Source organism: Polistes fuscatus, unplaced genomic scaffold (genome assembly GCF_010416935.1).
Source record: "Polistes fuscatus isolate 324 unplaced genomic scaffold, CU_Pfus_HIC Scaffold12, whole genome shotgun sequence".
Taxonomy (NCBI): domain Eukaryota; kingdom Metazoa; phylum Arthropoda; class Insecta; order Hymenoptera; family Vespidae; genus Polistes; species Polistes fuscatus.
In genome coordinates this window covers 4,339,200-4,352,567 of record NW_025113020.1, presented here as the reverse complement: position 1 = coordinate 4,352,567, position 13,368 = coordinate 4,339,200, and the positions used below count along the sequence as shown (strand labels likewise).

The window sequence follows — 13,368 nt, the reverse complement described above, 5'->3', positions numbered from 1 at the left end:
AGTTCATTACAGATGGATTTCGTAGGGCGCATATATGCGTCCATTGTATCGAAAGGATTGGAAAATTTTCTTGACGAAACAACCGTTGAACTATTCTTGAAAATTTATTTCGTGCATTCATATTTGCGTTACTTGCTCTTTACTTTTTCACATTTAATTAAAAAACAAGTTATAAATAATATCGTTGAAAATATTCTACATTTTACCTTGCGCGAAAAGAAATATGCGTTGCTTCGTGAAGAATTTATTCAAGAAGACACTTTCTATAAATCTAATTATAATTTCTTATAAAAACAATTCTAGAACAATGATTATAAAAAAAAAAGAAAGAAAACAAAATACACGAAACATATATAATATAATATAAAATAATAAAACCAACACATACGAGAGAGACAATACTACAAATTCCATCTGTAACTTGTTATATTTTATCTTTATAAATATATCATATTTATTTCTTAAAAAACTTCTCGAAAACCGAATAATATTTACGTACGTAAACAATCCACGTTAATACAGAATAATTTTGAATTCTCATCACTTCGAAAACCTATCTCGAACGAATAAAAGACAATACAAATTGTTGAGCGCATATATGCGCCCATTACACTTTCCGCAATGTATCGTGTTCTTATTTTCACAATTCTATTAATAATTAAAAGAAATATATGTATGTGTGTTCGTAGTTCATTACAGATGGATTTCGTTGGGCGCATATATGCGTCCATTGTATCGAAAAGATTGGAAAATTTTCTTGACGAAACAACCGTTAAACTATTCTTGAAAATTTATTTCGTGCATTCATATTTTTACTTGCTCTTTACTTTTTCACATGAAATTAAAAAGCAAGTCATAAATAATATCGTTGAAAATATTCTACATTTTACGTTGCGCGAAAAGAAATATGCGTTGCTTCGTGAAGAATTTATTCAAGAATATACTTTCTATAAATCTAATTATAATTTCTTATAAAAACAATTCTAGAACAATGATTATAAAAAAAAAGAAAGAAAACAAAAATACACGAAACATATATAATATAATATAAAATAATAAAACCAACACATACGATAGAGACAATACTACAAATTCCATCTGTAACTTAGTTATATTTTATCTTTATAAATATAAATATATATAAATGTATATAGATAGAAACGGAAAAAGAGAGATAAACTTCGAAGATGATTGAAATAAGATCTTGAAATGTTCATCGGGGGGGTGGTGAGGGGATGGAAGAGGGAAAGGGGTAGATTTTATCGTAAATCATAAAGATCATTTTTCCGTGACTTCCAAACGGTGATGGGGATGGGGAGGAAGAGGGGGAGGAGGGGGGGAAAAAACAATCTAACGATGGAAATATAAACGACACGAGGAACGTCGTACGTCACGCGAACAGCAATTTGACCAACTTGCATTTAGCTAGGATAGAAAGAGAGTATAAATAAGCTAAACATAGGGAAAGAGAGAGATAGATAGATAAATAGATGGATGAAGAAAGAGAGAAAATTGTTCGTTGTAAATTCGATGCCTAGTAGTATAAAAGCGACAAAGCTTAGGCTGCTCGTTACAAACGTGTTGTGTGGGTCGTTCTTGTCGTTTTCCTTCCACCACCACCACCATCCCCCCTAAACCCCTTCTTCATCCTACTCCTCCTACTCCTCTTCTTATTCTTCATTTTTATTTTTGTTTTATTTTTGTTTTTATTTTTACTTCTTCCTTCTTCTTCTTCTTCTTCTAGTCATTCGGTTTGAAACGCGTAAACGTCTAACGCGAAACAATTTACGGGTTGCAGTAAAACACGTAGGAACTCTATTAAATACGCGTGACTCGTGCGAGTCCTTTCGAAGATACTTTTGGGACGAATGTTTGAAATACTATTTCGACGATAAGTATTTTAATCTGCACTTATCTTTCTTTTTTTCTTCTAGTAATTTCGAAAAATTTCTAGGGACAATTTTTCTCCCTCTCTCTCTCTCTCTCTCTCTCTTTGTTTCCGACGTTAAGTATTTTAATCTAAACTTATCTTTTTATTTCTAGTAATTTTTTCTAGTAATTCCGACGTTAAGTATTTTAATCTACACTTATCTTTTTATTTCTAGTAATTTTTTCTAGTAATTCCGACGTTAAGTATTTTAATCTACACTTATCTTTTTATTTCTAGTAATTTTTTCTAGTAATTCCGACGTTAAGTATTTTAATGTACACTTATCTTTTTATTTCTAGTAATTTTTTCTAGTAATTCCGACGTTAAGTATTTTAATTTACACTTATCTTTTTTTTCTTCTAGTAATTCCGAAAAATTCCTAGGGACAATTTCTCTCTCTCTCTCTTGTTTCCGACGTTAAAACCGTTTCATTCGTTTCTTTTAGGCCGATATTTCCGAAATTTAAATCTAATGATTTCAATTTATCCGCATTATTCGAAATATTAATTATTACGCGAATATCAAACGAGATAATCATTGTTAATCATTCTGCCATTCAACAAATTTACAAAGTTTGCGCGTAGAAACGAAAGTATTCGAATTTGCCGCCCAATTATCGATAGTAGGGGGAGTTAGGGAGAAGTACTACGCGAATCAAACGAAAGACTCGAAAATACTTTCGAATATTCATTCATTCTTTTCTTTTTTTCTTCTTCTAAAAGGAATTCATCGTTAGAAAAAACGATATTTACATTTACAATGACTTGAAAAAAAAAGGAAAAAAAAGAAAATGTATTACGCACGCACGATTGAAAGTAACAAAACAACTATAACAATTAGTATTCGTAACAGTTCTAATCGAACAAACACGAATGATAAAGAAACAAAGAAGAAGAAGAAGAAGAAGAAGGGAGGGGGAGGGGTGGGTGGTGGTAATAGTTTAAGCCATTGAAAATTCTAAATGGATTCGATTGTTTCTTCTTCCTTTCACGATCAAGTGGAATTCCGACATATAAAATAGCACGGGAGTGTTCACACACCATGTTTTTCTTGTACAGCAACGCATTCATTGAATTCGTAACATTTCCTTCGATCCAATACCAACATCAACACCAACACACAAAATTATTCACGGAACTGACTGACTGGTGGTAATAGTTTAAGCCATTGAAAATTCTAAATGGATTCGATTGTTTCTTTTCCTTTCACGATCAAGTGGGAATTCCGACATATAAATAGCACGGGAGTTTTACACACCATGTTGTTTCTTGTGTACAGCAACGCATTCATTGAATTCGTAACATTTCCTTCGATCCAATACCAACATCAACACCAACACACAAAATTATTCACGGAACTGACTGACTGACTGACTGACTGACTAACTGAGATATAAGTTGAAGTAAGTAAAAAAGGGAACAAATTGTTTGAAAGATTTGAATCAGAAACAAATTTAAACGACACAAAATGATCCTTCCAACAAAACATTTTCCTTCGATCCAATACCAACACCAACATACAAAATATTCACGGAACTGACTGACTGACTGACTGACTAACTGAGGTATAAGTTGAAGTAAAAAAGAGAACACAAACTGTTTGAAAGATTTGAATCAGAAACAAATTTAAACGACACAAAATGATCCTTCCAACAAAACATTTTCCTTCGATCCAATACCAACACCAACACCAACACACAAAATTATTCACGGAACTGACTGACTGACTGACTGACTGACTGACTAACTGAGATATAAGTTGAAGTAAGTAAAAAAGGGAACAAATTGTTTGAAAGATTTGAATCAGAAACAAATTTAAACGACACAAAATGATCCTTCCAACAAAACATTTTCCTTCGATCCAATACCAACACCAACACACAAAAATATTCACGGAACTGACTGACTGACTGACTAACTGAGGTATAAGTTGAAGTAAAAAAGAGAACACAAACTGTTTGAAAGATTTGAATCAGAAACAAATTTAAACGACACAAAATGATCCTTCCAACAACATTTTCCTTCGATCCAATACCAACACCAACATACAAAAATATTCACGGAACTGACCGACTGACTGACTGACTGACTGACTAATTAAGATATAAGTTGAAGTAAAAAAGGGAACACAAACTGTTTGAAAGATTTGAATCAGAAACAAATTTAAACGACACAAAATGATCCTTCCAACAAAACATTTTCCTTCGATCCAATACCAACACCAACACCAACACACAAATTATTCACGGAACTGACTGACTGACTGACTGACTAACTGAGATATAAGTTGATGTAAGTAAAAAAGGGAACACAAACTGTTTGAAAGATTTGAATCAGAAACAAATTTAAACGACACAAAATGATCCTTCCAACAAAACATTTCCCTTCGATCCAATACCAACACCAACATACAAAATTATTCACGGAACTGACTGACTGACTAACTAAGATATAAGTTGAAGTAAAAAAGGGAACACAAACTGTTTGAAAGAGTTGAATCAAAGACAAATTTAAACGACACGAAATGAACCTTCCAACAAAACATTTTCCTACCATTTCCGTTCTCATTCTTATCCAACATTATAAATTCTAATTAATTGAACAAATAAAAGTAAAACCTAGGACAGAGAGTGAGAGAAGAAAAAGAAACGAATAAGAAGAATCATTAGAAATATTTCGAATAATCTAATTAAGTGTGTACAGTCACGGTTGAGAGAGTGTGAAATCACTGTCGTTTATTAAACTCGATTAGATTAAACTCGTAATTTCAATTCGATGAACTTATACAAGCCAATCAACCAACCAACCAACCAACCAACCAACCAACTTAACCAACAACTCTTTCAATTTTACACATCCTCCAGAATCCTAACACACACAAACACACACACATGTAAATAATATTTGATTTATAACAGAAACAAAACAAAGAACCTTTTTTTTTATTACTGTCCCATCCAAGGATTAAAGAAAAGAATGGTACGCGAGGTTTCGAGAGAAAAATCAAAAAGAAAACAAGGAACTTTATGGGTGCGAAAGGATGAGAATTTAGGACGGGGGGAATCCCACGGCGGTTCTTTCGGCGTTAAACCAAAACAAATGTTTCCGACGTAGATCCTTTTTTTTTTTGTTTCCTCTTCCCTTTTTATTTTTTTTTTTTTTTTATTATTACAGTTTGACCGATTGCGAGTATTTGCAGATCGGATATATTTAAAAAAAAAAAAGAAAAAAAAAGAAAAGGAAGGGGCACGATAGATTTCTAAACGTTATCGTATCGATTTTCTTTTTTCGTTTCTATCTTGATAAAAATATCACTATTCTATATATATATGTGTGTGTATATGTGTGTAGTATATAGTTTTGAAATATATGTGTATATATATAGCGAGTGTTAGATTTCTTTGAAAACTAAAAAACTGAAGAATAAAAAAAAAAAAAAATAAAAAGAGGGGGTGTTATTTATAACATGTATTCGATATTCTATCGCAGAAATAATTGCTTTACAATTTGATAGAACCGCACGAAAGTAGAAAAAAAAATAAAAAATAACTTTTAAAAAAAAATAAAAAAGGGAAGAATAAAAAAAAAAGCAGCTCGTATACAGTTTATTATACTTGATCGATGGTATCCCCTCCCCCCTCCCTACTCCTACGAAGAACCCGGCGAGTTTTATATTATGTTTGGAAAATTTTGTTCGATATAAACAAATTAATAGAGCTTTGCAAATTATTATTTTTAATTGTGTCGACCGATAATTAATGTATTTTTAATTGAAAAAATAGAATAAACATTATTACAGAAACGTTTTAATAAATTCAATATTTTATAGTGTTGTTAAGAAATACTGATATTATAGATATTTTATGTTTCTTTTTTTTTTTCTTAAATAGAACAACATATTTCGTTGCAAAAAAATATAATAATTGAATAAAAATTCTGATATTATAGAGATTTTATGTTTCTTTTTTTTTTTCTTAAATAGAACAACATATTTCGTTGCAAAAAATATATAATAATTGAATAAAAATTCTGATATTATAGATATTTTATGTTTCTTTTTTTTTTTTTAAATAGAACAACATATTTCGTTGCGAAATATATAATAATTGAATATTATTGAAATGTTGTAAATTAAATAAAAATTTTGTCGAGATCGTTTATTGGACGACTAGTCAGATAATATTAAAATATGAAAAATAGTTATAAAATGATTTTCAACAATCTAAACACTCTCATCGTATAGTACCACCCCGTCGGAATGATTTCTAACATCACAGTGCGAAACAAATTAAATCAACGTTCCAATGATTTCACAATGATTACAATAATGATTGCCAAGAAAATGCTTGACAATTTCGTGATATATGAATGTCCATATACGTTTAAACACATATTTCTATTCGACTATAAAGATATGAAATTTATATACCGAATGGAAGATATAATTTTCTAAACACTTTTATATCTCCTTTCACATATAAACCATTATACATTCTAACGAGACATTTTCTCTGTTATATCAATTTTTAAATAATTTAATATAAGAAAATAAAATTTAAAAAAAGAAAAAATTGCATTATTAAATACGAAATATAGTTGCCAACTGAAATATCTGATCAACGTAGTACATACCTCCCCCCCATCGATATTTAAATTTCATTATAACCTATAACCGAATATTTTTAATTTCAATATATATCAAAACTACAAATCTCATATATAAGAAACATTTTAACTGTGTTACTAACAGAAATATGAAAAAAATATCGAGAATACTTAATCAAACGATGAATAAACTATACGAAAATGGAAAACCGAATCGACGAGCTAGCTGTTTAACAAATATATATGAGATTTCAAACTAAACGTGACTAACTTATGTTAATTATAACGAAAATTAGTTAAAAAAAAAAGAAGAAAGACTCACCTCGCAAACGCAGGCAACTTGTTCCTGGGTGAAACCAAAAGTCGGAAGTTGTCCATTGGTAGCACCGCCCGCCGAGCTGGCGGGACTGTCCTGGGGACTGTAATTGCTGGTAGTCCCAGTGGTACCAGTACCATAGCTCGTAGCTGCTACAGCCTCGACACCAGTGGACGAATGCGAAGCCGAGAGTGGCGTCGGCGTGCTTTGAGGACTATAATCGCTGCTGGTAGACCCTAAAACGTCCGTACCAGCACCGCCTCCACCTCCACCTCCACCTCCGCCACCAGCTGAGGGTCCCATCGCACCTCCACCACCGCTACCACCGCTTCCTCCGTAGGCCATCATCGCGTCATTCTTCTTTCACTTGGATTTATTATTTTTATTATTATTTACACTATTTTCCTTCTTCTTCCTCTTCTTCTTCTTTTTCTTCTTCTTCTTCTTCTATTGGGTTGCAAGTTGAACGTTATCGAATAAACACCACTTTAAAAACTCTCCATTAAATAAGAGATTTATTATTATTATTATTATTATTATTATTTTGATTACTTTTCTCTTACGTTATTATTTTTAAACACTTTTCCATAGTTCAATTGGACGACATTTTCGCGGGTTTTCTACATTACGGTGTGAAGTTCGCGACATATTCTTCCTTCGCAGCAAACTTCGCGAATCTTCGCGAATGACAATGCGTATACCATCATACCGATCGATTATCATTATCGTATATTATTTAATCTTTTATTTGTTATCCTTCGTAACCGTGAATATACGTTTGTTTATTATACTTCATTTGTTATTATGCACGACAATGATGATGATGATGACACATGAATTTAAAAAAACGAATAACAACGAGCAATGCAGAAATCCCAGGTTGTACACTTTGTCGTTTGATTTTTTGAATCTTCATGGAAAGTCAGTTTAATTTCCATGAATGAGAGAAACACGGAACGCGGAAACTTTTCGTTAATGTAAGAAACGGGAGAATAATGGTGGTGGTGGTGGTGTTGGTGGTGGTATTTTTAGAACATCGTTGATAGAGAGAAACGATCGGTAACCGCTGTTTCCGATGATGATGATGATGATGATGATGATGATGGTGTTCCTGTTGGTTGCATACCGGCACACAATTATATATATACAATCTTCTTATTATTCATAAAACACACGATTATAACACTTATTACGAACAATTCCGATAACGCGTATATTCTTTTTCTAACGAATCTATTTGATATCTTTCGACAAAATTGAATGAATGATATGACACTAGAAGGTAACCTCAAAGTACCAACACGATGTGACAACCATACTACCACCCGTCGTCCGTCGCTCAGTTCAATAAGATGTAATATTCATATTTTCTTATCCCCTTATCGATATCATTTATTATTTCATTTCTTCTCTCTCTCTCTCTCTTCTTCTCTCCTTTCTTTTCTCTTTTTTTTGACTTTAATATCCTTAGTACGGCAGGTTGCACCGCCAAGTCCACGGGCTCGAATTTCCACGGGCGGTGGTGGGTATATTTATAGGCGCTTTAGTACACTCGCGCGCATCCTATTATTAGACAGCGTTTTAAAGACAGCCAGTTTCTCTCTTCCATTGCTCTCTACTCTCTTTCTTTCTTTCTCCTTATCTTACAAAACTATCCACAAATTTTCTTCAAGACAACTCACAGTTCCTTCTTAAATTCTTCTCTCTTCCTGGCTTGTACATGTAATCGAATAATTTCGTTCGATTACACAGAGATAAATGAAAAACAATAGAAAACAACTCTCACACGACGCGTATATATAAATTAATTTTTATTCTTTTTTTATAAACCAAACAAGAAAAAGCAAACGACGCGTTTATTACCGAATACGATGTATAACTGTCGAACGTTAATTGACGTACGTATCACGAATATAATTATATATACGTATTTAAAATAAAAAGATAAAAGAAAGAGATAAATAAGGGAGGGCGTCGCGCGTGCACAATCGATGGATGATCCCTCTTTCTCTCTTATCCGAGACCGGCGCGAAACTTTGACACGTTCTTCTACGCGCGCACCGAACGATACTGCTCGGTTAAACGCGTTCCCAAAGCGACCGTACTACTGCGCGGCCTCCTATTGGCTGGGGCGTGGCCTCCGCGATGTCTACCCTCTTGCACCGCGATTGGATACTAGGCATGACCGCGACCACCATACCGTATTCTTATTGGTCGAGACGAGCACGTTTCTAAATAAGCCTCGTTAACTACTTCTCTTTGCTCCTACGACCCTTGCGTATCTCTCTCTCTCTTTCTCTCTCTCTCTTTCTCTTTTTAATACTCTCTTTATCTCTCTTTCTAGTTGTCTATCTCTCCTTTTTTAGATCTTTTCCCCCCCTCCTTCTACGAATCCTCCTTCCCATCGTATATAACCTACTGTTTTATCTCTCTCTCACATATTCTCTCTCTCTCTCTCTTTTTATCTATCATTTTTTCTTTCTCTTCATTTCTTTCTCTCCTTTTATCCATTATTTTTCTCTCCTTCTCTTTCTCTTTCACTCTTTGTAAAGAACAGATCGAACGCAACGAGACATCACCGTTGGTCGAATTATTATCTCTCTCTCTCTCTTGTTCTCCCTCCCTCCTTCTTTTTTTCTTTCTTATATGTACGTTACTTTAGCTATGTTTACCTTAAATCAGACGTATCTCTAGTTATAATTTTTTTTCCTCCGTTATAACGGCATTAATAATAATCTCCGAGTATTTATAAACTATATTTTTTATTTTTCGAAATAAAGTACGTTGGACCGCGATAAAATAATGACAAAGAACTGACCAATAGCGATATACTCGGATAAGGAAATGAAAAGGTATTGTGCGTATATTTATTTCTGTTTATTTATGATTTCTTTTTTCTCGCCTACCGGTATTTTTGAATTCTATTGTGCTTGTGGTTTCGTTTATTCTTCCTTTCATATTGCATCGAGGAACGATAAAAAGCTTATCGAATCTTTATTTCGAAGGAAGATAAAGTGATCGTTGCTTAGAGAGGTTAGATGAAATGATTTTTCGACGAATTCCATTATCGCGACTTACTACTGTGTAATATGATCTGATACGTGAATGTGTGTATGTATTTTCTTTGTAAAGATAAAAGACAATGTCGAAAGAGTTGAATTAGCTAAAAATATTATATATTCATTATATTTCATTATTTCAATATATAATATTCAAATAATTTGTCATTATATTTCTTATTACAGATTGGTTAAAAAAAATCACCACGTAATTGGTTTATTTGGAGAAGAAGAAATAGCTAATGACGAATCCAACCAATCACGGTGTTCTTTATCAAATATTCTAAACGAATGACATTGTTGCATTTTCATTCGAAAAAATTTGTCGGAGTTCTCCTCGTCAAGTTTCCAGTTACGTGATTTTATTATTTCGATTTTAACGCAGTGAAAAAAAAAAAGTCTATATTTTCTCTTCTCGGATTCCAAAAAAAAAGTACGTACATATACGATAAATTTAAACATATCCACGTATATAAACGCCATTTATTCTAATAGATATAAAAGAAAATATTCATTTAATTAAATATATTCACCATTATCCTCCGAAATTAACCTCGAATTATTTTAACGTATATTATTTTCTCATTCTTACATTCTTATTCTTTATCTTGAATTTGTATTGGTCTTTTTTAGAACACCCAACGCAACACAACGACGTCGATTTCTCTTTGCCCCGTTAAACGAGAGAGCGCCAGGACATTCTATATACCAAGAGTATAGAATTTAAGTAAAGCAAAAACACATATACTTGTCCGTGAAACTCTATCCAAGTTTTGTAGTAAGTAGCTTCTAACCATGCCAGTTATACACCGTCGCTACGCTCGTAACCTCCTCGACTTGGGTACCGTAAATCAATTTTTCCTCGTAGATAAGCCGTAAGAGTAGTTAATGTCTGTTACAATCTTTCTACACGTGTTCCCCCTCACCTGTTCATATTTTTTCTTCATTTTTATTTCCATTTTTTCCCCTTTTGCTTTTTTTATTTTTCATTATGCTCATCCGTATTAACGATGAGAATATTGCGTGTCTCCTTTCAGAGGATACAATCTCTTCTACTTTTGTTTTCATTGTTTTACCAGTCAATGAGAATCTTATTAACTTGTTTATTCAACAATTAGGCCAAGTTATGTTGATCTAGAAATTATTTGAACATATCTTTGTTTTGCAATAACAATACTATGCTTATCATTTTAGTATTTAAAAATATGTTAAAACTATACAAGAAATAAAGAGAACTTTCTCTTATTTCTTGATTAAAATCTTCAAATTAAATTGAAAATTAATTGGAATATAATTGAAATATTCATTTAAAACTTCGAACATTACTCAATAATAAAAGAAAAAGAAAAGAAGATAAAGATTCTACTGTGTTAAACATCAACTAATATAAAAGATCAACTGAAGTTCTTAGAAAAACAAGTCAGTAGTGTCCTAAAATAATGCGTGGCTAGCACATTTGTTCATCTGCTGAAGGATACCGAAAAAGAAGTGACAAACGTGTCCTGTAGAATGAAAAGGGGGATGTCATTTGTTATGCGAAATGTATTATTTTTGATTGATATGGGATGACTTTAAGAAACATATTTTTCAAAATTTCCCACGAGCATTGATCGTACTTAACATTTTCCCATAATTTTACTTTCATTGAAATTAAATGTTATAAAAATACGTTAATTATAATTATAATAATATAATAAAATAATTTATATAATGATATAATAATATAATAAATAAATTTCAATTATAATAATTGAAATTAAATGTTATAAAATACGTTAATTATAATTTAATAATATAATAAAATAATTTATATAACAATATAATAACATGATAAATAAATTTCAATTATAATAATTGAAATTAAATGTTATAAATAATTATTAATATTTAATAGAAATGAAATGAAAAGAAAATTGTATCTATTTGTTGTTTTATATTTTTTTAATTTCAATTTATTCAAATCTCGAGTTTATGAAGTTGGGGAAGAAGAATTTAGTGATTCGAATCACGCCTAAAGAAATTGACATATATATTTGAGAGATTCGGTAGGGTCGTCAACACCATGTTCACCACCCGTGGTGAACATGGCATTCATCTTTAGAAATAGAGGACAAGAGTGGTTACTACTAGAAGATATCGAGTCGTTGACATCGTATTTGGTGTGTTGTACAACGATCATTCTATTATTCTTTTTCGAACGTTACAACATTCCCACCGAATTCGACCGTTCGATCTTATCTCTGACACAAATTGTCCAGTTAATAGTTGAGGGATAATAATAAAGTTGTTTAGAAATTTGATTGACGTTAAATTATCGTTTATCTTGAATCTTTCGTAAGATCAATCTCACTTTACATACATTTATCATTTCTAATAACTTCATATATTTCATTTTAAATAACATTTTCATTTCTTTTATCCATGGATAATTAATACTTATTTTAATAATTAATAGATTCAACGGATAATGTCGAGTATAATGAAGATTTACAACAATCCTACGAGTTCAACTTTACATAATACATTTTAAGAAGAAAGAAAAACAACTCGATTGATAAAAGTACAAAATGAAGAAGCATCTGTAATGGTAAATTTCGTCACAATTACATTTATTACATTTTTCTTTCTAAACAATATTACATCCCACTGTTATACATAATTTATGAAAACAAAAATCGTTAGAAAAGGCTAGGAAACAAAATATATAAAAATAAAAATAAAATAAAAATTACTCTCTGATATAAAAAATCAGTGTTTCAGAAAGCTGCGATTGGATTTACTTTGCTGAAGAAAGAAAGAAAGAAAGAAAGAAAGATAAAGAAAAAAAGAGAGCGAGAGAGAGAGTGAAAAAGAACGAGATAACAATAATCGGAAAAAGAAAAAAAAGAAAATAAAAGAAAAGATGGAAGAGAAAGAAAAACGAAGAACCACAACAAAGCTTTGCGTGCGCGACATCGATTCCTATTGTTGCGACATTGGGACCGTTCATCCTCATCGAGAGAAGAAGGAAATAGAAATGGATCGATGGAGTGGGGAGGCGAGCATGGGCAGGGGGGAGGGGGGGAAATATTGGTTAGGTAGAAGGAGACCTAGGGGTGGTAATAGGAAGAGGAAGAACAGGAGGAAGAGGAGGAGAAGGAGGATGGAAGTGGTATACGTTCAGTTGGGAAAAGAAAAGAGAGACAGGGACAGATAGAAAGAGAAAGAGAGAATGAGAGAGAGAGAGAGATAGAAGGACTGATTGTGAGCATGAGCATGAGCATGAGCATGAGCATGAGCAAGAGCAAAAGCTTGGTACGCGGTGGTTCCACTGCGGATCGCGTAACAATGCGAAAACGCAAGAGAGCATCTAACGAAAAGCTCGTATCACGTTCCCTGTAAGTGGCAGGGCGAACACTACCTTCTCTCTCTCTTTTTATCCCTCCTCTTTCTCTCTCTCTCACTCACTCACTCAGCAAA

The 13,368-nt window shown here is 32.3% G+C and overlaps 1 protein-coding gene and 1 long non-coding RNA gene across 2 annotated transcripts in view; one reads left to right on the top strand and one right to left on the bottom strand.

Annotated features, from left to right (window-relative positions):
- Window positions 1-8,590, bottom strand: part of LOC122513489 (protein sine oculis-like) — a 38,815-nt gene extending 30,225 nt beyond the window's left edge. The window contains exon 1 of the mRNA XM_043629878.1: window positions 6,857-8,590. Within this exon, the coding sequence (XP_043485813.1) occupies window positions 6,857-7,198 (342 nt within the window). The 5' untranslated portion in view covers window positions 7,199-8,590. The remainder of the gene's footprint in view (window positions 1-6,856) is intronic.
- A 2,099-nt stretch (window positions 8,591-10,689) lies between these two features.
- LOC122513509 lies at window positions 10,690-12,714 on the top strand. The gene is made up of 3 exons (XR_006302773.1): window positions 10,690-10,750; window positions 12,365-12,496; window positions 12,662-12,714. It is a non-coding gene; the product is annotated as an uncharacterized LOC122513509 (long non-coding RNA).
- Window positions 12,715-13,368: the final 654 nt, after the last annotated feature.